Source organism: Chiloscyllium punctatum, chromosome 17 (assembly GCF_047496795.1).
Source record: "Chiloscyllium punctatum isolate Juve2018m chromosome 17, sChiPun1.3, whole genome shotgun sequence".
In the NCBI taxonomy this organism is placed as follows: Eukaryota; Metazoa; Chordata; class Chondrichthyes; order Orectolobiformes; family Hemiscylliidae; genus Chiloscyllium; species Chiloscyllium punctatum.
The window spans coordinates 60,799,244-60,825,187 of NC_092755.1; the positions used below are offsets into that span (position 1 = coordinate 60,799,244).

The following is a 25,944-nucleotide window of genomic DNA, read 5'->3' on the forward strand; positions in this document are numbered from 1 at the left end:
TTACTCTATATCTGTACATTGATGCAAAGTACAAACGCATCTTTGGTGCCCATTGAGCTGGGATTCTGAGTGGCAACGACAATCCTGTCAACAACACGTGAAGCTGACGTCTACCAAATGGAAGGGCCAGCAATTGTTGTGAGGCAGCTGTTAATTATATACGCTCACATGTAGGAGTATGTTTGCACAAAGAATAGAAACATAACAGTATGCGCTATGCTCATGTGTACCAATTGCAAGGCTCGGATTAAACTGAATCACTGAGTTATATTCCCCCACTTACTCTCTGTAGCCCTGCACGTTGTCCCTTTCCAAATACCAGCCTCTTGACCTTTTGGAGTGCCTCGATTGGAGCTGCCTCCCTCTCACTCACAGGCAGTGCATTCCAGAATTATCTTAAATCTGTGCCCTCCAGTTTTAGCAGTGGAAACAGGTTTTCCCCATATACTCTGTCCAAAACTCCCTCATGATTTTGACAGGACAGGGAATGCTTGTGAAATTACCGTTCACTTTTCACAATCATTGTGGTGTAATAGGGATAAACCTTTTTAAAACTGAGCTGGTCTCCTGATGTAAACAACATGCTTTATTTTTTAACTATTTGATTTGTGTCATCCATTCACCTCAATATTTCAACCAGTTGTTTTCAGCAGAGGAAATAACGAACAGTAAATTAAAGTGTGAAATTCCAATTTTAAATGATAGATGATTGGACTTTTCATGATTAACAACCTGGTAGGAAAATATGATTCACAAATATTTTCTATTACACAACTACTTGCTTCGATGAAAAAATCGAGAGAACTGCTGATGCTGGAAATCAGGGAACAAAAACAGAAATTTCTAGAAAAACTCTGCAGCAACTAAGGAAGGATTTGAGTTCTGAGAGAGGGTAACTGGACCCAAAACATTAACTCTGATTTCTTTCCACAGATGCTGCCCGACCTGCTGAGCTTTTCCAGCAGTTTCTGTTTCTGCAATAGTTTTGATGACTTGATTAAAGAAATACATGATTACTGTCATCCATTTGAATACATCAGAGTTTGTAACATACTGCATACTAGCCTTATTGTTGTGGTTCTGTTCACCGAGCTGGGAATTTGTGTTGCAGATGTTTCGTCCCCTGACTAGGTGACATCCTCAGTGCTTGGGAGCCTTCTGTGAAGCGACCTGGACCCAATATATCGGCCACTACAGCGGACAGCTGGAACTGACAACCGGAAGCGGCAGAGACAGGCCACTATAAATGCCGGAGGAAACAACACAGAAGCGCTTCACAGGAGGCTCCCAAGCACTGAGGATGTCACCTCGACAGGGGACCAAACGTCTGCAACACAAATCCCCAGCTCGGCGAACAGAACCACAACAATGAGCACCCGAGCTACAAATCTCACAAACTTTGAATACTAGCCTTACATTTCACATGAATCAATAAATCAGAACATTCTCTTGTATCTTATTAAAATCATTTTTATCATCCATCAGAGAATGATGAACCATCTTAGTATGCTGCAGCCTTGGGAGAGGATAGGCAGAATGGCCTATTCCTGCGTTGGAGCCTCTGATTTCAGTGAGACAAGCAGGTGACTTTTAGTTGTATCTAGTACTTTTGCTGCCAACTTTTAAAGTTAAAATCATTAGCAGAATTTAAAAGGATTCACAAACAATTAAAGGAGGAAAACGTGCACAGCAGGCACTATAAACCTAAATTTGGCAAAATGGATATTTTTAGACCCAACTGACATATTGCCCAGTTATATGAGAAAGACAGCCTTGCCAATTAAAATGTTAAATCATGAAAACCTTCTTTTATTTTTATGAGATTATTTTTCCTATCCTTTTCCTTAGTAAGAGGGTTGATAGCTGTTCAATTCCACAGGTGAAGGTGAGATTCTAGCAGGATGATGCCCACTGTGTTATCAGTTTAATTATAGCAGAGGAACACTGCGTATCTTCACATGATGTGGAGATGCCGGTGTTGGACTGGGGTGGACAAAGCTAAAAATCACACAACACCAGGTTATAGCCCAAAAGGTTCATTTGGAGGCACGAGCTTTCAAAGTGCTGCTTCTTCACCCATGTAATATTTTGAAAATTCCACTTTGGAAATAGAACCAGTCTGACTCAAGATTGGGATACAGACAGACTTTAACCTCACACCTTTAATACATTGTCTGAGCTGATGTGTCACCTTTTGTTATAAAACCTTAAGCTATCTTGAGAGTGTGACTTAAAAGAAGTTCTGAGATTTACATATTAAAGAGCCAAAACTAGCAAACCCATTCTAAAAGATGAAAGACTTAACAATCTACGTTTGTTTAATATATCATTTCAGCTGCACGACAATGTAACCTTTTGCTACAAACTCTGTATTTTGTGGTCCTGCTCCACAACCACCTGATGAAGGAGCACTTTGAAAGCTGGTGCTTCCAAATAAACCTGTTGGACTATGATCTGGTGTTGTGTAATTTTTAACTATTTTCACTGAGAAAATGGGCAAAAAACTCTCAATTTCTCAGTATAATATCGGTACAGTGATGTAGCTTTATATTTCATGGGCCAAGCCAGTGTGCACAATGGAGTTTGGGATTTTGAGAGAAGGTTCAAATCCATGTTATTGTGTATTTACCCATATCCCAAGATGCTGAGACTAAAAGAATATGAATAACTTAAAATTATTGATCAAACCTCGACATAATTCAAACAGGACGAATTAGCAGCTGTGGTATTGAGTTGTTTGGACACTGGTGGCCTGATTGCAAGATGCTCGAAATCCACACTAGCTCACAGAGATGTTCATACCAATTGAGTCACAGATGAAGTGACTGAAGATGCTTTGAAATTAATTGCTTAGTTTGGCACAGCAGGCAGAATCTGCACAAGAGGTGGGAGGCTTGGCCACCAACTAAAGAGTCAGAGAGAATCCCTTCCCACCCCACAAGCTTCGCTTTGGGAAGAACTCCGTGCCTCTTCTACCACCCTGGGTCTCAACAGGCAACTCAAGGAATCCAGCTGACAGCTGCTGACCAATGAGAGGACAGCAGCTCTTCTGTACTCAGCAGCACCACCATAGAACTGGTGGTTGCTGTTGGTACTGCACCAAAGCCTTGGATCGAACAGGGACCCCAGCACAGGTGGGTGTGGATTTAAATTTGAGTTACTAGTGTTACATGTACTGAGATACAGTGAAATGTGTCATTATGCATTCTACACAGGCAGATCATAGCATACAAAATGCAACAGGGTACTAGAACAGAATACAGTGTTACTGCCACAGAGAAGGTGCGCAGAGAGAAAGCAACATTGCCATTTGAGAGGTCCATTCAGAAGTCTGTTAACAGCGGGGAAGAAGCTGTTCATATGTGTATTCAAACTCTTATATCTTCTGCCTGATGGATGAGAGTGAAGACAGTATAACTGGGGTGGTATTACGTTGGTTGCTTTCCTAAGGCAGAGGGAAGTGTAGATGGAGTCAGTGGATGGACAGCTGGGTTGCATGATGGACTGTGCTGTGTTCAGGACTCCCTGTAGTTTCTTGTGGTCTTGGGAGGATGTGGTGTGGCAACTGATCTTGACAGTGTGTGTGTGTGTGTGTGTGTGTGTTGTGGGGGAGGGGGGAGGGGGGTCGCTGAGCACTAAGGGTGGGGGGGCAGGGGTGGCATTCAGCACATCCACTCCTTCCCCAACTCTGATGTTCAATTCCAAGGTTGTTCACAAACCCAGTTTCCAAGGTTTGCCAGTTGTGCTCCCCACACAGCGAGCCCCCTTGCCTGCCACTGGGTTCATCCTAGCAGCACGGGGATGAGGCCCCTTAGTAAAAATTACAAACTGAGTAACACTTGTGAAGAGCTCCTTTGGTATTATTGTATGGCTGGATCAGTTTAATATAACAGACAGAAAAATGTCCTTTAATATTGTACAAAGAAATCAAAGTCCATTTACATTTAACCTAAAAAGGCTTTAGAAACAACTTCTCAAAAGTTCCGTGGCATCACAATTGCAACAACGTTTTCCATACTCCTTCGGTGTAATTTTCACCTGAGGGGTGGCGCACTCTGTATCCTCTTCGGTAAATCCAACTTTAGTTGTAACCAGTTGTCATAGTCAGCTGCAGGCATCTGAACTACCTTGTCCCGCATAAACTGTGAATTAAATAGCATAATAGATGATTTCAGTGCAATATGGGAACAGATCCTTCTGCACAGGACAGTTACAAACAGTGATATTGTTTCCTCTGACAGTTTGCTGCTTGCACACAATATCTCTGGGTGCTAGTTTAAAACAGTGGGTAAGCAGTTTAAACAAAGCCTGCTAATGCTATTTAAATAATGCACAAAGGCATTTGACATAAGCATTTATATAAAAAGTGAAACCCCTACATACTTAAGAAGCACCATCATAATTTTAGTGTTAGATGGGAATTTCAGAAAACCCCTTTCCATTTCCCATTACTTCATCAATGGTTAGACTTTACAGCAGGAAATAAAATGAGAAAAAAGGTCTTTGGCTTGTAGGTGTATGCTGTACTGGATGTGGTACTGAATATGTATGTTGCTTGGTCAGTATTGTTGGCTGATGCCACTCAGGATCACAATGAGGATGCTTCACCTCAACATTACATTGTGTTTTGGGTTCCTATCCAGTGACTCCAAGTGGAAAATGTGCTTGTCAGATGAGACCAGAATTGAACGTGGCTACGATGCTCTCTTAGACAAAGAGTTCGCTAAACTCTCACAACCTGAATTTATCTTCCACAAGCTATGATCAACTGAGGCAAAATAGAGGAAAAAAATTATGTAAGTTAGAGAAAAGAAAATAATTTGACCCTTTGACAAAGGGCCAGTTAGACTTGAAACGTCAGCTCTTTTGTCTCCTTACAGATGCTGCTAGACCTGCTGAGATTTTCCAGCATTTTCTCTTTTGGTTTCAGATTCCAGCATCCGCAGTAATTTGCTTTTATTTAAATAATTATGTTATTAGGCATAAGCGGAATTCTAGAGGTGAGAGTGATAGCCTGTGACACCTTCAAAAAAACATGGCACCAGGGAGCCCAAAGGAAACTTAATTCAATGGAGTTCAGGGAAAGCACTCCAGTCTCTGGAGTCACACCCAGCACACAGGAAAATAAGTGTGATTACTGAGCACCAGTACTGCTTCAGGATAGCAGCCTACACTTGGCGATCTTCATCAATAATCTTCTCTCCAATATAAGGTCAGAATGAAAGCCATTCACAAACAACGGCACAGCGCTCAGCTCCATTTGCAATTTGTCACACAATGCATATGTCCCTACCTGCATATAAACAGGACCTTGGCTTTGGCTGAGAAGTAAGATTAACAATGGCAAGATACCAAGGGCCTTGCCAGTACAAGAAAGAAAAGCACCACTTTCCCCTCGATTGTCAATTGAACTGCCTTAGTCAAGTCTCCCAACATTCACATAGAGTTATAGAGAAATACAGCACAGAATCAGACCCTTCGGTCCAACCAGTCCACGCTAACCATGTTCCCAAACGAAACTAGTTCCACCTACCTGTGCTTGGTCCATTGGGATTTACCCAAATGTCTTTTAAACATTCTAACTGTACCCGCATCCACCACTTTCTCTGGAAGTTTATTCCACACACGAACCACTCTCTGTGTAAAAAAAAAGTTGTCCCTCGTGTCCTTTTTAAATCTTTCTCCTCTCACCGTAAAATATGTCCCCCAAGTTTTGAACTCCCTCTCCCTATGGAAAAGAACCTTGTTATTCACTTTATCCATGCTCTTCATGATTCTACAAACCTCAATATGGTCACCCTCAACCTCCTAGTCTTCAGCGAATAAGATCCCAGCCTTTCCAGTCTATTTTTGTAACTCAAACCCTCCATTTCCATCTTTCAGGTTAGCACTCACCAAAACCTTGCCATTGTACGCAACAGCTAACATCAGCACATTGCAGTGAAACAAGTGCAGTCTGCAATAAACAGTGCAGCAACTGCTTGAGCTTGCTTCAATTATACCTGCTAGCTCATTTGATCATAGACTGATACAGTACAAAAGGTCACCATTCAACTCATCCTATTCCTGAGAGAACTACCCAGCTAGTCTCACTCTTCAGCCCTATCTAAATTCATCATTTTCAAATATATATCCAATCGTGTTTTGAGACCTCATCTGGAATCCACCTCCAATACTCTCTCAGGCAGTGCATTCTCAATTCTAATAGCTCTCTGAGTAAAGAAGCTTCTCCTCATCTCACTCCAAGTTATGTTGCTGACAATGTTGAAATTGTGACCCCTCAATACTGATATAGCAATAGGCGAAACCAAATCTCCTTTACCCTGTCAAAATTGTTCATAATTTTGAACACCTCAATAAGGTGACCTCATTCTTCTCTGCTCCAATTTCTCAAATCTTTCCTTGTATCTAAAATCCCTCATCCTACTATCTTTCTACTGAATCTCCTTTGAACACCCTCCAGGGCTTTAACATCCTCCTTTCAATAAAGTGCCCAGAACTGAACACAATACTCCAAATATGGACTGGCCAATGATTTGTAGAGGTGTAGCATCACTTCCTTGCTTTTATATACTTCATAGATCTCTGACATTTATTTAAAAAAAACATCAAGCATTAAGATTATAGGAAACACATTTAAGCTCAAAATTGGAAATAAACCAGGCTGAGGCACACTGACAGTAGCAAGCTAAGGAGGTTCATGGCTACTAGATGAACAATAAGTGTATCTTGTCATTGTTACTCTCCGGTTTTAACAAGAACAAATATAAAGATGTATTCCAACGACTCTCTCAGCAAAGCCTCCCGTTCTCAAAGGTAAAATAATCTCATGACATAGGACTCATTGCTGTTTACACTAAATTTTTTTGTGAAAATGGAATTTGCCTGTTACTATCTCCACTAATCATGCAGATTGGTTTTCACCTCAATAGCTGCACTGATATCTGGAGAACACAACTCCCAGGTTCGCAGTCCATTGAGCACCTTGAGGAACTGATGTGGCCGAACTCGGAAACTCTGCCGCTCTCCAAACCTTCTCAATCTTTTCAGTATTCGGTCGATCTTTTGGTTTGCTTTAACAGTCTCAGGAATTCGACATAATAGGCTGGAATACCTGAAAAACAAAATGGCATGAATTATATGACACTTTGATCTTTTGCTACAAATTCTGTGTCCTATGATCCTGCTCCACTAGCTGCCAGACAAAGGAGCAGCATTTGTACTTCCAAATAAACCTGGCATTGTGTGAGTTTTAACTTTTGAAAAAAAAAGGAAGTCACTCTTTGCTGTTCAGTAACAATACTGAACTCTCTTTCTCAAAGCGGCTGTGCACTATAATTGTTACCCATTACTGATAGTCCTGACATTTGATAGGGATGCTTGACAACTGTCTTCTGCATCTTTTAATAGCCATTCTGCATGAGGCTGATAATAAATAATGGCAGGATATTCACTCATGATGAGCCATCATGTATGTTTTATAACACACTCACAATGACCATGCATCATTGTCAGTGCTGGACTTGTGCTCTTATGAAGGACCTTTTATCATGAAAGGCCAGTCTGTAGTTAAAGGACCTTTAACTTGGCTGGAAACCCATTGTAGTGACTATGACAATTATTAAAGAGGTTTTCATTTTCCCATTCCAAGAAGTGCCAAGGTCAATTGTATCATTTCTACAGCAACCTCAGCACAGATTGGAGATTATACCCAGAATCTTCACCATCTGCATGGTTGACATTTTCGTTTGACAGGGCAGACAACCATTCCACTAGAGCAACTAGGGATCAAACCACTCACATAAAAGCTCATAATTCTTTTCAGGTCTGATGAAGAGTCATTTGGACTCCAAATGTTAGCTTGGTCTCTCTCCATGGATGCTGCCTGACCTGCTGTGATCTCCCGCATTTGTTGTTTTCATTGCAGATTCCAGATCTGCAGTAATTTATTCCTACTTTAAGTTTTTTGGGATTCTTAATTACTGCTTGCCCACTTCTCACTTATTTTTTCATCAACTGTTTCATACAAAGGAAAGACAATAACTTATTCGACATTTGATACTTACCAGGTCTCTGTATTCGTTTGTACTTTATCTCCTTTAGATTCCTGAAGTGATCTCTGCATATCCTCGTTGAATGTATAAAAGCTGACTACACTGTCAAGGGCACGGAATTTGCACTTGCTAGTCTCCCAGCGTTTCCTAAAATTTAAAATAGAACATTTCGTCAGTGACGAGGTAAACATTGTCACTCCATCTACACTACGAGAAAGTGAGGACTGCAGATGCTGGAGATCGGAGTCGAAGAGTGTGGTGCTGGAAAAGCACAGCCGGTCAGGCGGCATCCGAAGAGCAGGAGAGTCAACGTTTCGGGTATAAGCTCTTCATCAAGATGGGCTTCTACCCAAAACGTTGACTCTCCTCCTCCTCAGATGCTGCCTGACTGGTTGTGCTTTTCCAGCACCACACTCTTTGACTCCATCACTACCTCCCCCTGGAAGTAGGGCCAAACAACCTTAAGGAGGAGCAGGCAAAGAGGAGTGTTGGGCTTTGTATCTTTCCTCCACCTTGGGATTTGCCTAGCCTCTACACAGCACATGCCAAAAACACAATTTGGAATTGAGCGCGGTATTGTGGATCCTCTAAGAGCCAATGGAAGCTGCTTTCTATCGGTTAAAAACCAGTAAGAATGGAGCAAGAAGTGATTCATATTTGTCTCAGTTTAAGTCGTTCATAGATAACTGAACGTGGTTAGGAACAGGAGTAGGCCAACCAGCTCCTCAAGCCTGCCCCACTACCCGATTGATGTTTTCATTATAAAACAAACTAGCAGATGGGAAAAGCCTTGTATAGTGAACATTAGAGTTATATTTTAGGAACGTCCAAGCAGCTCATTCAAAACTCAAACTGTTGCTCTAAAATTAGTAAGAGCGAAATTAAAATAGAGGCATGGACTACAGCACTACTTCAAGTTGGCATTTTATTTATTCCAGGTTATTATTTTTTCAAGGCTAAATTATTGAATCTGTTTTTTTTATTCAAGACAAAACTGCCATAAATAAATCTGATTCAACATTGTATGAAGTAGAGATAAGAAAGTGTACACGCACTTCTCCAAGGCTTCCAGGTTGTCATGGAGACACAAAGCTGCTTCCTCATTTACCTCGATGAACTTTGACTGCATCTCCAGAGGGAGAGAGGATTTGCTGGCAACAAACAGACTGGTTTCTGAAGCAAGGTCTAAAGGTGAGCTGATAGAAATGAGCAAGAGAGTGTAAACCAAGTTAAATTCAGTCTGAGTACAGAGAACTTAATTGTAAGTGGCATTTAGTCAGCCCCACCTGACAGTAACACACACTCATCACACATACAACTCTTAATACTGTGTTAAAACCAGGTAAATGTTTCACAATAATACTCCTGCTATCTGACTAAGCTATCTAGCTCGAAGCCTAACCTTCTCAGCCAGCCTACAAGATCTTGGGTTGATACAAATTTTCTGTATTCTGTACTATTTTCCATGCTAATTTCAATCAGTAATTGGTTTGCCAATTGATTGCATCAGATAACGCACATATGAATTTCAGACAGGCACATTAATGAGCATGCAAGAGGATTTGAGCCCTTCTGATGGTTTTACAGAACTCAAATTTGCTCATTCCACAATCATTTACAAGTTGCGCTGCAGTAACTCACCAAGTCTCCTTCCATAGTACCTTCCAGTCTGATTACCTCTACCAGGGTAGGAAGGACAAGGGCAGCAATACATGGAACAGCACCAAGTTCTCCTCCAGTACAACATTCTGACTTGGAATCATAATGCCATTCCATCAGTGTCACTGGATTAAAATCCTAGAACTCTCTGTACCATACGGCCTGCAGTGGTTCAAGGTGACAGCTCACCACCACCTTGTCAAAGGCAGTTAGGGATGGGCAATAGATGTTGGCCCAACCTGGAACATCAATATCCCAAGAATTAATGTAAAAAAAACTGAATTGATACATCCAACATATTTATGACACATCCCACTGGAATCATTCAATGGCATTGTTAGAAGTACATTCAAATGAGCTTTTAGTTGGAATACTCGATTATTCGAAAACCAATTATCGGAATATCGGATTACCTGAAGGAGATCTCGAGGTCCTGATAGAAAAATTAAATCAAAACCGTGTTTCCAACAGTGATTGCATCTTTTGTTGACAGTGATTAAACAGGCACCGTCTCCAAATGACTGACCTCCCGCCCTCTCTCTCCCCACACTTTACCCTAATACCCCTACCCTCCCGTCCCCCCTCAAATAATCTCTCCAACATTGTCCTGTACAGGGCAAACATGGAACCTGTCAAAAAGTTGCTATAAAAAGTTGTGTGTATGTGTCTACTATTTGGAGACTTACCCCACAAGGCAGCAGCTGCAGCAGCAGCAGTCTTGTTGTTTGTATACAGTCTGGCTGCCCAGGAGAGGGGGCAGGTAGGTACGGGGCGGTGTTGGATGGGGTTGGGGGAGTGGGGGGTGATGTAGGGTGGGGCGGTGCTGGACAGGGTTGGGGGGCAGGGGTGGTGTTGGACAGGGTTGGGGCGTGCGGGGCAGTGTCGGACAGGGTTGGTGGCTGGAGCAGGCGCGGCGTGGTGTTAGACCGGGTTGGGGGTCAGTGTTGGGCGGGGGTGGTGTTGGATGGGGGTTGGGGGAGGCGGGGGCGTTGTTGGACAGGGTTGGAGGAGGCGGGGGTGGTGTTGGACAGGTTGGGGGAGGCGGGGGCGGTGTTGGACAGTGTTGGGGGAGGCGGGGGCGGTGTTGGACATGGTTGGGGGGCGGGGAGCGGTGTGGGACAGGGTTGGGGGAGGCGGGGCGGTGTTGGACAGGGTTGGAGTGGGCGGGGAGCGGTGTTGGACAGGGTTGGGGGGGTGGGGAGCGGTGTGGGACAGGGTTGGGGGAGGCGGGGGCGGTGTTGGACAGGATTGGGGGAGGCAGGGGCAGTGTTGGACAGGATTGGGGGAGTCGGTGGCGGTGTTGGACAGTGTTGGGGGACGGGGAGCGGTGTTGGACAGGGTTGGGGGGGCAGGGAGAGGTGTGGGACAGGGTTGAGGGGTGCAGGAGCGGTGTTGGACAGGGTTGGGGGGCGGGGAGCGGGGTTGGACAGGGTTGGGGGGGCAGGGAGAGGTGTAGGACAGGGTTGAGGGGTGCAGGAGCGGTGTTGGACAGGGTTGCGGGGCGGGGAGCGGGGTTGGACAGGGTTGGGGGGCGGGGAGCGGCATTGGACAGAGTTGGGGGAGGCGGGGGTGGTGTTGAACAGGGTTGAGGGGCGGGGAGCGGTGTTGGACAGGGTTGGGGGGCGGGGAGTGGTGTTGGACAGGATGGGGGAGGCGGGGGCAGTGTTGGACAGGGTTGGGGGGCGGGGAGAGGAGTTGGACAGGGTTGGAGGGGTGGGGAGAGGAGTTGGACAGGGTTGGAGGGGCGGGGAGCGGTGTTGAACAGGGTTGGGGGTGGGGAGCGGTGTTGGACAGGGTTGGGGGTGGGGAGCGGTGTTGGACAGGGTTGGAGGGGCGGGGAGCGGTGTTGGACAGGGTTGGGGGTGGGGAGAGGAGTTGGACAGGGTTGGAGGGGCGGGGAGCGGTGTTGGACAGGGTTGGGGGTGGGGAGCGGTGTTGGACAGGGTTGGGGGTGGGGAGAGGAGTTGGACAGGGTTGGGGGGCGGGGAGCGGTGTTGGACAGGGTTGGGGGAGGCGGGGCGGTGTTGGACAGGGTTGGAGTGGGCGGGGAGCGGTGTTGGACAGTGTTGGAGGGGCGGGGAGCGGTGTTGGACAGGGTTGGGGGTGGGGAGCGGTGTTGGACAGGGTTGGGGGTGGGGAGCAGTGTTGGACAGGGTTGGCGGAGGCGGGTCAGTGTTGGACAGGGCAGTGGGGCAGGGAGCGTTGTCAGACAGGGTTGGGGGAGGCGGGGGCAGTGTTGGACAGGGTTGGGGGCGCGGGGAATGGTGTTGGACAGGGTTGGTGGAGGTGGGGGCAGTGTTGGACAGGGTTGGGGGATGGGGAGCAGTGTTGGACAGGTTTGGGGGAGGCGGGGGCTGTGTTGGACAGGGTTGGGGGGCGGGGAGAGGAGTTGGACAGGGTTGGAGGGGCGGGGAGCGGTGTTGGACAGGGTTGGGGGTGGGGAGCAGTGTTGGACAGGTTTGGGGGAGGCGGGGGCTGTGTTGGACAGGGGTGTGGGGCTGGGGAGAGGTGTTGGACATGGTTGGGGGAGGCGGGGCGGTGTTGGACAGGGTTGGAGGAGGCGGGTGCGGTGTTGGACAGGGTTGGGGGAGGCGGGAGCGGTGTTGGACAGGGTTGGGGGAGGCGGGAGCGGTGTTGGACAGGGTTGGGGAGGCAGGGGTGGTATTGGACGGGGTTGGGGGCGGGGTGTAGTGTTGGTCGGGGGCGGTGTTGGACGAGGTTGGGGCGTGAGGGACAGTGTTGGGCAGGGGGCAGTGTTGCATCGGGTTGGGGGCGGGGTGTGGTGATGGGCGGGGGCGGTGTTCGGGGAGGTGGGGAGCAGTGTTGGACAGGGTTGGAGGGCGGGGAGCGATGTTGGACAGGATTGTAGGGGCGGGGAGCGGTGTTGGACAGTGTTGGGGGAGACGGGGGCGGTGTTGGACAGGATTGGGGGACGGGGAGTGGAGTTGGACAGGGTTAGGGGGCGGGGAGCGTTGTTGGACAGGGTTGGGGGAGGCGGGGCGGTGTTGGACAGGGCTGGGGGGTGGGGAACAGTGTTGGACAGGGTTGGTGGAGATGGGGGCGTGTTGGACAGGGTTGGGGGGGTGGGGAGCGGTGTGGGACAGGGTTGGTGGAGGCAGGGGCGGTGTTGGAAGGGTTGGGGGGCGCGGAATGGTGTTGGACAGGGTTGGTGGTGGTGGTGGGGGCGGTGTTGGACAGGGTTGGGGGAGGTGTGGGTGTTATTGGACGGGGTTGGAGGCGGGGTGTGGTGTTGGCCGGGGGCAGTGTTGCATGGGGTTGGGGGCGGGGTGTGGTGATGGGCAGGGGCGGTGTTGGGAAGGTGGGTGCAGTGTTGGACAGGGTTGGGGGGGCGGGGAGTGGTGTTGGACAGGGTTGGGGAGCCGGGCGCAGTGTTGAACAGGGTTGGGGGAGGCAAGGGTGGTATTGGACAGGGTTGGGGCCGGGGTATGGTGTTGGGCTGGGGCGGTGTTGGGGGAGGTGGGGAGCAGTGCTGGACAGGTGTGGGGGGTGGGGAGCGGTGTTGGACATGGTTGGGGGAGGCGGGGAGTAGTGTTGGACAGGGTTGGGGGGCAGGGAGCGGTGATGGACAGGATTGGGGGAGGCGGGCGCGGTGTTGAACAGGGTTGGGGGAGGCGAGGAGCAGTGTTTGACAGGGTTGGCGGGGCGGGGAGTGGTGTTGGACAGGATTGGGGAGGCAGGGGCGGTGTTGGACAGGGTTGGGGGGACGGGTGCGGTGTTGGACAGGGTTGGGGGTGGGGAGCGGTGTTGGACAGGGTTGGGGGGGTGGGGAGCATGTTGGACAGGGTTGGGGGGGTGAGGAGCGTGTTGGACAGGTTTGGGGGAGGCGGGGGCAGTGTTGGACAGGATTGGGGGGGCGGGGAGTGGTGTTGGACAGGGTTAGGGGGGAGCGGTGTTGGACAGGGTTGGGGGAGGCGGGGGCGGTGTTGAACAGGGTTTGGGAGGTGGGGCAGTGTTGGACAGGGATGGGACGTGGGGAGTGAATTTGGACAGGGTTGGGGGAGGCGGGGGTGATGTTGGACAGGGTTTGGGGAGGTGGGTCGATGTTGGACAGGGCTGGGGGGCAGGGAGCGGTGTTGGACAGGGTTGGGTGAGGTGGGTGCGGTGTTGGACAGGGTTGGGGTGCGGGGAATGGTGTTGGACAGGGTTGGTGGAGGTGGGGGTGGTGTTGGAGGGGCAGGGAGCTGAGTTGGACAGGGTTGGGGGAGGCGGGGGTGGTGTTGGATAGGGTTGGGGTGCGGGGAATGGTGTTGGACAGGGTTGGTGGAGATGGGGGCGGTGTTGGAGGGGTGGGGAGCAGTGTTGGACAGGGTTGGGGGAGGCGGGGTGGTATTGGACATGGTTGGGAGCGTGGTGTGGTGTTGGGTGGGGCAGTTTTAAACGGGGTTGGGGGGCTGGGAGTGGTGTTGGGCAGGGGGCGGTGTTGGAGAGGGTTGGTGGCAGGGTCAGGCGGTGGGTGGTGCTGGATGGGGTTGGGGGTGGGGGTGGTATTGGACGGGGTTGGGGGTCAGTGTTGGGCAGGGGTGGTGTTGGATGGGGTTGGGGTTGGGGGTCAGTGTTGGGCAGGGGTGGTGTTGGATGGGGTTGGGGTTGGGGTTGGTGTTGGGCAGGTTTGAGGGCAGGGGGTGGTGTTGTGCGGGGGGTGGTATTGGACAGGGTTGAGGGCAGGGGGTGGTGTTGGACAGGGTTGGGGGGCAGGGGCAGGCAGGAGGGTGGTGTTGGACGGGGTTGAGGGTGGGGGATGGCGTTGGACAGGATTGGGGGCAGGGGCAGTGTTGCACGGAGGTCGGTGTTGGACGGTGTTGGGGGCGGGGATGGTGTTGGACGGGGTTGGGGTGGCAGGGCAGGTGGGGGCGGTGTTGGAGGCGGGGGGTGGTGATGGGGGCGGGGTCTTGCGCGCTGTGTGCTGCTGCAGTCCCCTAAATGGGGAGCAGACTTTAAAAAACTCCCGAGCCCCAGAGAAAAGCCATTTATTGATTAACTGAATAATCGATTATCCAAATGAAATAGTGCCCGCCAATCTCGTTCGGATAATCGAGGATACCCTGTACATGTAACACTGAAGAAAGCGCAGCAATATTATGAATACTTGTAAAACATAACTATTAATGAGACAAACGAAACTACCAAGTAGCTGGTTTGGTATAGCTGGCTTGTTACACTGTAACACTGATCCATAAGACTCCACATTCAAACAAATCAAATTGGAAGACCACTTTGAATATGTGGCTCTTTCAGACTATGAAATGTAACTTACAAACATACAAGTTAGCAGCAGGCATAAGCTAGTTAGCCAGGCGAAAGTGAGGAGTGCAGGTGCTGGAAATCAGATACAAGATTAGAGTGGTGCTGGAAAAGCAAAGCAGGTCTGGCAGCATCTGAGGAGCAGGAGAATCGATGTTTCATCTCATTCCTGATGAATGGCTTATGCCCAAAACATCGATTTTCCTCTTCCTCAGATGTTGCCTAACCTGATAAGCTATTTAGCCCCTGCTCCATCATTCAACTACATCATGGCTGACCTGGTTGTAACATCCAGTCTGCACCCCTGCCAATCACTGATAACCTTCCATCCTCTTATTAACAAGAAACTATCTACATATGCCTTAAAAAATAATCCAAGGACTTTGCTTCTATCACCTTTTTAACAAGAGAGTTTCAAAGACTGTTGACCTTCTGAAAGCAAAACTTTTGCCTCATATTCACATCTTGTTTAAATGGATGACACTTGAATTTTGAACAGAAACGCTTAGATCTAGATTTTCTCATAAAAGGACACATCCTATCTACATCTACCTTATCAAGACCCCTCAGGATATTATATGTTTCAATCAAATCACCTCCTACTCTTCTAATCTCCAGTGGATACTCGGTCAACCTGTCCAGCCTTTTTTCATAAACTAACCCCCACTCCTCCATTCCCCAGGGTGTTACAGTGACTCATAGTTACTGCTGCCTCATAGTGCCAGGGACCCTGGTTCAATTCCACCCTCGGGTGACTGTCTGTGTGGAGTTTGCATGCTCTCCCTATGTCTGCGTGGGTTTCCTCCCACAGTAGAAAGATGTGCAGGTTAGGTGGATTGATCATGCTAAAATGTCCATAGTGTCCAGGATATGCAAGATAGGTGGATTAGTCATGAGAAATGGAGGTTTACAGGGATGGGGTGGGTCTGGGTGGGATTCTCTTCAGAGAGTTGGTGTGGACTCGATGGGCCGAATTATCTGCAGTAGGAATTCTATGATTCCATGCATGCATTGGGCAAACTTTCTTTGAACTGTTTCTGACACATTTACACCCTTCCTTAAATAAGGTGACCAATATTGTATACAATGCACCAGATGACATCTCACTAGTGCCCTGCATAACTGAAGCATAACCCTCCTTGCCTTTGTATTCAATTCCCCTCACCATATGATAACATCCTACCAGCTTTACTAATTACTTACTGTAACTGAAAGCAAACCTTCTGTGATTCATACATGAGGACACCCTCTGTATCTCAAAGCTCTGCCATGTCACCATTTAGACATGTTTATATACAAAATGGTCAATTTCACATTTCACACCCCATTTACTCCATATATCTGTATATTTTTGTACCTTCCTTATGTTCTCTTAACAATTTATTTTCGTATTTACCTTTGCATCGGCAGCAAACTTGACAATGATACAATCCGTCCCTTCATCCAAGTAATGGATAAAAAGGAAGTTTTGGAAAATTAAAAGCAATGCATCAACCATCTCACTAGTCATTTATTTTAAGGAGTAGAGGTGGACAAATTAGTGCAATGACATCAGTATGGTCAGCAATGCTTCTAACTTCATTTGCAGGTACAGTGTGAGGCAAAGCAGATTTGATGGGCTGAATGGCCTACTGCTGCTCTGAGTCTTATGGTCACATGAGCTACCATAACTTGCAAGGTTAGAGTCCACGGTATGGTCAGCTTGATTAGTAGAGGGTTCTTTCTGAAACAGTTCACCTGTGATGCACAAAATGTCTTGCTTCTCTGCTGTAAATTATCTGTTTCTACTTTTGATATTTTCCTCACACCTGTGTCAAGTACCTTGGGATGCTTTTGTACATTAAGACGCTGGATGAATTCAAATTATTGTTTTATTTTTCTTTAAACTGCTGCCATCACATGAACAGAAGTCTATACTTAGAAACTTGCTATGAATATATTTATTTATGATTAAGACACAGCCAGGTTGGTATTGCAGCACGGCTCAAGCTCCATGCAGTCAATTATTGACTGAGTAAAATCATCTCACGGTACAGCATAACTCATAACTAAGGCAGGAATACTCCCCAAGAGGCTTTCATAGATTTAATACCCGAGGAGATTTACACTTGTGCTTACACCAAATTAAAATGAACATTGGGAACACTGGTTTTATGCTCCACACGCTCACCAAGCAAATTGGGATCGCAGACAATTTTTTCAGGTATCAATCTTAATCTGAGAAATACCTTTTCGGCCTCTCCTGTGGTTTATTGAGGTCAGTCCATTGTTCTGTACCGGAATTGGTCGTGACGTTTCTTTTCTCATCACTCAGGGCTGCTGTTGGACTATAGGCAGAAAGAGAATTGTCATCATACCCAGTTAGTGTACCTAGTCAACAATGACACCTCACGATCTTTGAATACTGGACATTCAGTCCTTCTGAATTGTCCATTATGGGCAGAAACAGTGAACAAGCTTCATATTGAAAAAATAATCGATCAGGTGATGTTTCTGCGATAGGACATTTCTCCATGTAGCATCTGAGAACTTAATGAGCTTAATCATTGGGCCTCTGTATTTATGTTATGACACTTTATACAAGTGAATGTTGATAATGCTTGATCCCAATAATAGAAATGGCCGTGCACCAGAGGATTGATAGCTAGAGCCAACATTCCCTATTTTGTCAAACAGAAATCCTGATAGTATGCAGGACATTGTCTGCATGAGAATCTGCAGTAAAATCCCAACTAACTGCCACAGACACCGAGATCCCCTTGATCAAGAACAGAAACTGACAGATAACCAAGGATCACAAATCATGATCTTGGTCAAATGGTCCAGAAACACCGACAAGAAAGCAAAGCATTAAATACACATGATTAAATAAATTATTTGATATTTATTTTGTTAAGAAAATGGCCTCAGTCCCAGCTGATTCCTGGTTGTGGGTAAGTAAGGTGCATTGAGCAGGGAAGCTTTGGAAAATTCAGCAAGGGGTGAGCGGGTGGGTTTTGGAAGTCCATGCAGGGAGGAGTTTTGTAGGTTACTGCCCTCTGGCGTGGGGGTGGGGGCAGACAGTTAGGGTCAAATCTTCTTAATGCACAAGGGGCACCCTTCTCTGACTCCATTTCTTTTCTGAGCACTTTTAAAAATTTGTGAAATGAAATAGTCATTCACTCCCACGGCACAGCAGCACAGTGGTTAGCACTGCTGCCTCACAGCGCCAGAGACCCAGGTTCAATTCCCGCCTTGGGCAACTATCTGTGTGGACTTTGCACGTTCTCACCGTGTCTGCACGGGTTTCCTCCGGGTGCTCCGGTTTCCTACCCCACAATCCAAAGATGTGCAGGTTAGGTAAATTGGCCATGCTAAATTGCCCGTAGTGTTAGGTGAAGGGGAATGGCTCTTGATGGGTTGCTCTTCAGAGGGCTGGTGTGGACTTGTTTGGCCGAAGGGCCTGTTTCCACACTGTAAGTAATCTAATCTAATCCCACCTGCTTGCCCACTCCAAGCATATTACAACATGGACAGGGTAATATTAAGGTCAGTTGAGCAATTTACCCTTAATTATTCATCTATCTCTGGCAGGCTGGCTGCTAACTTTAGCACCCTCCCATCCTCTGTGTTACAGGGCTGCGTGGGAATGCGGTGGCCTGGTCACCTGCCCTATTTTACATGTTGTCCTGCCAAAAACATACACGGCGGGTGCATATAATATCCAACCTCATGGATTATTTTTTCCTCTTAAAAAAAAAGAGATGATCTGTTCAGCACAGTCTATGCTTGCTGTGACCAGCTCATACTTCACCTAAAAACTAACCTCACACTGCCCTAATTTCTACTGCTCTCTTGACCATAGCACCTGTCAACTGCTCAACTCGTCCTTTCTGCTATACAGTGAAAATTGTGTTCTTGCACAACCTTGTGCTATCGAAAATCATGCATTAAAAATAACACATAATGTTGGGGATGGAATTGCATAACAGCCACCATATGTATGCGAAAGTTCGCATTTTACAAACAGCGTTCACCATCGCGTTGACAAAACACGCGTACTAACATAAAGGACTGTAAACCTCTTCAGTCTGTTACTCATTACCCAATAACCTTCTTTAAGCATGATCACCCATTTCAAAACCTACCATTATCTTTACATTCCTTAAAAATACCCTCCTCTTCAACTCCCGTTCCATCTCAAATCTCCTGTTCTTCTCTACGATTCTGAATCCTGTTGTCGCAATCTCCCTCCATCATGGCCAAAATCAGCAAGACATTCTAGACCAGAACTATAAAAATTGTGCATTTTCATACTTTGCTTGCCTCAACCACTGGTATAAAACCCAGGGATGCCCTCCTTACCCAGTCTGTCCCCACAGACTGCAGCAGTTCAACAAGGTCACTCACAACCATTTAATTGAGGGCGTTTAGGAACAGGCAGCTGTGACACTGTCAGTCAAGGTATGAATTAAAAGTAAGCACTTTTGACACAATAAAAACAAGATTGTCCCCAATTATCTTTAGTCCAGTACTTCCCAAATCTTTTTCTACTTTGAACCTATTCAAAGCTTGCAAATTGTTGTGAACCTTCAGCGTGCAGTTGGGCAAGTGGAGAGACCTATTAAGGGAAGGACAGTTAACCATTGCTAGCTCAGAGCTTGAGATCCAAAATTTCAGCTCATGATCTCACTTTGGACCCTGACCTCCACTTTGGAAAGCCTTGCTCTAGTCCATGATAATCGCTGTTGGATAGTTTCTGCTACACTTGCTGTAATCCATCTCCTGGTTCCTCTTCTTGTGCTTACCCAGTGTGGTCCAAGTCTCCAGCCTCAGGCTCTCTCTACTTCCCAGCAAGGTGGCCAGCCATGACTGTCCCTCTGTGTAAGCACGGCTAACGCCCACAATGGAAAGACTTTGCTAAAGCCTCATTAGTCCTATTCTGTTGATGGATACCTGTGCAAAATGGCTGTTACACAGCCCACGTTATGCAGTTCAACTCTAAGCTGCAAATGAAAGGCACGTGTGGAGGCAAGTTCCACTGAGGCATTCTAGAGGCCTCAATGATGACTATTTGAGGATAAATAATGTGCAGGATTACAAAGAAAAAGCAGGAGAATGATACCAAGCCTTAATGCTTTTTTGGAGACACAATGAGCCAAATGGCACCATAATACTGTTGTGATTCAGAATGTAACAGAATAAAACAATGAATTAACCCTTTGATCTGCCACATATTTCCAGGATCCAGAAGATAGATTGCCCAGTCCTCTACAGTCTTTCTCACCTGATGCTCATTTTAGCCTTTTCTCTGTTTCTTCCTGTACTCCCTGCTCTTCCAATATGCTACTCTTTATATTCTTCCATGCCTACTCTTTCCCATATTCCAGGCATGTCCTACACCTGTCGCTGTATAGCACTGTGGAAATTTTGCCCCAATCTTCTTCCATCCAATCCTTCTGTTTGCAAAACTATCACGTTGCTACCATGGTTAGTCCCCCCAATTCTTCTCCCAAATCCTGGCCATTGCATGTCTATTCACACAATGATGCTCTCCACATTTTCCACATTGTTTTACCGAATGACATGTGCTGGGTACATTTTGACATGTAATCATCCCAACTTTTGTAGAACCATAAAGATTAGAAGCAGTTCTACTTTCTAATACAAAGTCCATGTACCTTTCCTCACGGTTGCCTGGTTTTGCATCCTCAAGGTGAAGCTCTTTGCTTATGCTCTGGTACACAGTGTCGAGCAGTTTTTGAAGATCTGTCAGATACAAGAATAATGGCAACATTCAGAGTAAGTTGTCAGATTGTGATCCTTGTTATAAAATATGGCCATAGGCTGAATTGCTTTGACTCAAATGGAATGAGTACAGAAGAGGGCTGGCAAGGAAATTCATACCAACGATAGGAGTGGTGAAACTATCCCATTCTGGACCATTTTCATGGATGCTGGGTGGAATCAGCAGGGATACTTGACCACAAGTGGTGGGTAACCAGTGAGGCACTTTCAACACTATTTGAGGGCTATTGTCAGAAAGTGACTACATTCACACAGTTGGCCTCCAACTTCCCCTCCCCTTTAGGTATCAGGGATGAACTCAGCTGCCTAGAGGCAGCCTCAATGTTGACCAGCAGACCTTGAGTCCTCCCATCTTTCCTGCATCATATCAGCAAGGAGAAAGTGAGGACTGCAGATGCTGGAGATCAGAGCAGAAAAATGTGTTGCTGATAAAGCACAGCAGGTCAGGCAGCATCAAAGGAGCAGGAGAATCGACGTTTCGGGCATAAGCCCTTCTTCAGGATTGAGGAGGGTGTGCCAAGCAGGCTAAGATAAAAGGTAGGGAGGAGGGACTTGGGGAAGGGGTGTTGGGAATGCGATAGGTGGAAGGAGAATAAGGTATAATTTTTTTAAATTATAAATTTGAAATGAGTGCTCCTGAATCATGAGGAGCAGCCACTACTGGAGGGCCTCCCATTGGTTCTTAACTGATGGCGAACCCATTCCCTAACTACGCATTGGACAATTTGGGGTGATCACTGTCATGTGATGTTTCCCCCCACATTGCAAACTTCGGAAGCCAAGAAATTGGATCCCACAGCCTACTGCAAAAAACCCTGCTGCATGCCTTTCTGGATGTCATTGGAGGAAGATATGCATCCTATTTCTCCCACTGTAAATTAGATTAGATTACTTACAGTGTGGAAACAGGCCCTTCAGCCCAACAAGTCCACACCGCCCCGCCGAAGCATAACCCACCCATACCCCTACATCTACATCTACCCCTTACCTAACACTATGGGCAATTTAGCATGGCCAATTCACCTGACCTGCACATCTTTGGACTGTGGGAGGAAACCGGAGCACCCGGAGGAAACCCACGCAGACACGGGGAGAACGTGCAAACTCCACACAGTCAGTCGCCTGAGGCGGGAATTGAACGCGGGTCTCTGGCGCTGTGAGGCAGCAGTGCTAACCACTGTGCCACCGTGCCGCCCACGGTGATGACTAACAAATGTTGATGACCATCAAATAGTCACCACTGCAGGAACAGGCTTCCCTTTGAATATCAATTATTTGCTGTAAACGAAAAATATATGTTTGCTGCCTTTTAAGGTTTAAACCTTAAAGTTGCACATGATAGCATGGTAATTAAGTGAGATGACAAATGCTGTTGCCAGCTTTGTGTGTTTGGATCTCAAACATTTTGAGCATCTTTAAGCTAGAAGTGGAGGAAATTATAAGTGGCTAGGAACTAATTGGAGAAATGAAGTCATTCTATGAGTGATAGACACCTTCAACATTTCTTTGAAACAAACAGAGGGCTTGAAACCTGTTTAAAATCCTTTTGATCTATTGGTGTGACAAAATTATTAAATGCCTTGGAAATGTTATCTGCTATTAGCCAGCCAAGTGAGGAACTCTAGGGTGCCATGAAACATTGCTCTCTCTAATTGAACAGTATTGTACTATTTTGATTGTATTTAACCTGTACAAATTTTATGAATGAAGCACATTTTTGAAAGAAAAGCTTGAAACAATAGTTCCCATCCTTGCTACAGTTCACTACTCACTAGAAGCATCAGAATCTAGTCACAACACACACAGACAGCAGCCCTAATCAGGTCTTGCATTGTGTGCTGAGTTTTAAACAGATTTTGTAAATAACTATGCGGGCGTTTAGGTTTCAGTTCAGGATTCAAGTCCGTTACAGAAGCTGATTCTAGATTGGGCAGCATCCCAATCTTTGTTGTGTTCCTACAGTTTCACACGTGTTATTAATCTATGACAAAATGCTGCTAATTACCTACTCTCCCACTGCACATTTTCATGGTATTTTTGAGCTTCCCAGGACCTTCACCTTATTCTTCCAGCTGACTGAGAGCACAGTGGTGGTATAGTGTGCCTTGTCTCATTAAATCAATTGAAATAGAAACCCATGATCGCAGAATCATTTGAAAGAAAGCATGGCTATTTGGTCAGTTTTGCACATGCCAACCCGCTAACTGTGTGCTCCTATTCTCCTATGCACAGTCATAACCTTTTTACATTTTCCTTCTTTAAGCATCTGTCCACTTTCCTTTTAAAAGTTATTATGGGTTTTGCTTCCATCATTTTTTTGAGAGTGGACTCACCATTCCAGCACTTCAATGCAAAAGAACAGTCTCAAAGATCTTCAGCAGGATTCTCCCATGGGCTTCAGATCCCAATATTGGTAGAAGAAGGGGTCCTGAGATCACATTTATCAGGCAAGGTGATTGGCATAGTGAGATTCCTGGAGAGGGCCTTCTATTCATCAAATAAAGGAATGTCCACAAGTCCATGATGTTTCTGGCCTAATCACAGCAAAACATACACCTGCAGACATGTGAACTCTCCCAGTCCACGTTAGCCCACTGGAACCTTTGAGTCTCAACAAATCCCCAGCTTCAATTTCATCAGAAAGTTCTGTATGCAACTTCCTCAAAAAATCTACAAGGGGAGATCTAGACCACTCAACAAAATATCACCAGTAGTATTCGTGTGTTTTCCTCAACACACCTTACCATTTCATACTAGTGAAGTATTTTCAAGTTAATTGAAAACTCTAATAGGTTTAATTAACATACAAGTTGATAACTCTCAGTTACTGAACAATATGTAAACACATTCTTAGTCTAGCATACTACTGCTGGGACTCAAGACTGCTGGTCATGTGGTGTCATCCTGGTCCATGGCTCATTAGTGTACAGTATTCGGTCCTTAAAACAACACCACGATATCCACTTATGATTTCAATCTTATGAGGGAGCGCTGCTCCAGTCTAGGGCGTCAGTTTTATCATTTCTTACAGCGTAAGGTGCACTTAGCTGAAAAAGTGAATACACAGCACACATGATAGTACATCACTTTATCAAACTATCCTTTTACAATTGCACGCTATGGATGATAGTCATCAAAAGCAGGTTTCAGATTGGTATTTTGGATCTATGTCCATGCATGGCTGATTCTGAGTTTATTCCAGCCAAGTTTCAAATGGTATCCAATGAAATCTAAAATGTGCGATTTGTACCAGACACCCATTCCAAACTATTCCCAAAAAGTGTTTTCTATTAAGAAAAAGTCATCTGGTTTATCATCAGAAACAAAGCTGTAAATAAAATCACAGAAAGCAGCATTTTCTGTTGTGAGTTTGTCAAAAGTGAAGGTTTTAGTGCTGGCAGTGAACCACTTTCATACTGCTACTGTCCTATATACTCTGTGTGTAAGGACCAACATTCAGAGTAAAGATCTCTCAACAACACCCAATTAACCTGTAATCCCAGAACATCGTTACTTCATCCGTGAGAAATTGCCAAATGCAACAACAGCAGCAGACAGTAGGCACCTTTGTGTTGGATTAGTCCCTGCTGGGGAGTTCCAAATGAATTTCATGCAGGATGTGTCAAACCAGAGAGGAGTTTTCCACCTCGTCAGTTGGGCCTGGATGGAAATCCACATTCCAGGGTGAAAGACAAGTGCACATACTGATTGCAGCTGTTGGAGAAGGTAGTGACTTATCACTGAGGGCAACTAGGAATAGGCAACCATGTGGGAAAAACACATTAACAGTAAATTATAAAATCACACAGGGATGTACAACAGCTGCCATTTTATCATTACTGACAGATTATTGAGAGATACTTTGTTGTAGATTCCAGGATCAGTTCACATGTTATACAATATCATCACCAGCATATCAACATTCCAAATGAAACAATGGTTACGTCAACTTACTAACCACCAGTCTTTGAGCTACACCCCTCGCCTCCCTTGTAGCAATTTTAAGAACAGACCCACATGCTTGTAGGCAGTATATAATCGTCACATTCCAGTGGCATTATTATATGGGACTTGAACCCAAATCTCCTGATCCAGATGTAGGGCGACTATCACATCACCACAAGAAATCTCCCACATGGCTACAGATATTTTAAACCAACCTGTCCAGAGATGTTATTACCCTCCACTGGAGTAGGTGGGTCTTTAACCCAGGACTTCTGATTCAGAGGTAGAGACACTGTGCCACAAAAGTACTTTCCCATATGGTTGTAAGGTGTAAGAAGTAATGAACTGGATGCTTCTTCATTCCAATGATTATAACAAGCTGGACCAGTTTTAAACCAGCTGATCTGATGCATCTAGTTTGATTGTGTCCACTCAATTCTAACTCCTGCTCACAGTCTGCAACACCAGTGGTCTCTTCAGGAAGTAGGAAGTGAGGTCTGCAGATGCTGGAGATCAGAGTCGAGGGTGTGGTGATGGAAAAGCACAGCCGGTCAGGCAGCATCCGAGGAGCAGGACAATCAACATTTCGGGCATAAGCCTTTCATCAGGAATGCCAGGTTCTTCAAGACCTGGCTTTCAAATCACAGAGGGCCAGGAGTGAGGGGACCGGCTGTGAAATTTTCAAACAACTGCACTGGAGGCAGGAGATACAACCCCTCTGACCCAACAACATTCTCCCTCCCCTCCCCAGAACTCTCTATTTTACTGAAATTGGCTCTTACCATAGAACTGTATATTGCACAGAGGTCATTTGGCCATCGAACCCATACTTTTATTTTCAGAAAGCACGATCCAATTAGTCACATCAACAATCTTTTCCTATTACCCCACACAATTGTTCTCCTTCCAAGTATTTATCCAATACCTATTTCAAAACTACGATTGAATCGGTCACCAATCAGCCTGGAACTAAGCAAGCAAATCTCTTCTATACCCTTACCAAAGGTTGCATCTCCTTTCTAAGGTGTGGTGTCTAAAGTTGGATATAGTGGTCCAGAGGGGATAATCCAGTGTTTTATCCTGATTCTAATGCTCGGTTGGGAGAAAGTGAGGACTGCAGATGCTGGAGATCAGAGTCAGGAGTGTAGTACTGGAAAAGCACAGCAGGTCAGGCAGCATCCGAGCAGCAGGATAATTGACTTTCTTGATGAAGGCTTATGCCCAAAATGTTGACTGT

General features: G+C 46.1%; 1 protein-coding gene across 5 annotated transcripts in view; it reads right to left on the bottom strand.

Moving 5' to 3' along the window:
* Positions 1-3,636: 3,636 nt before the first annotated feature.
* Positions 3,637-25,944, bottom strand: part of LOC140487891 (coiled-coil domain-containing protein 60-like) — an 84,915-nt gene continuing 62,607 nt past the window's right edge. For 2 of the 5 annotated variants that reach the window (XM_072587285.1, XM_072587286.1), the window contains exons 10-15: positions 20,636-20,723; positions 17,204-17,302; positions 9,110-9,250; positions 8,067-8,201; positions 6,925-7,114; positions 3,639-4,142 (exon numbers count right to left, since the gene is read on the bottom strand). In XM_072587285.1, the coding sequence (XP_072443386.1) occupies positions 4,035-4,142; positions 6,925-7,114; positions 8,067-8,201; positions 9,110-9,250; positions 17,204-17,302; positions 20,636-20,723 (761 nt within the window). In that variant the 3' untranslated portion in view covers positions 3,639-4,034. Of the gene's footprint in view, positions 4,143-5,069; positions 5,638-6,924; positions 7,115-8,066; positions 8,202-9,109; positions 9,251-17,203; positions 17,303-20,635; positions 20,724-25,944 lie in introns of those variants that run through there. The other 3 variants (XM_072587289.1, XM_072587288.1, XM_072587287.1) reach the window with 3 other exon arrangements.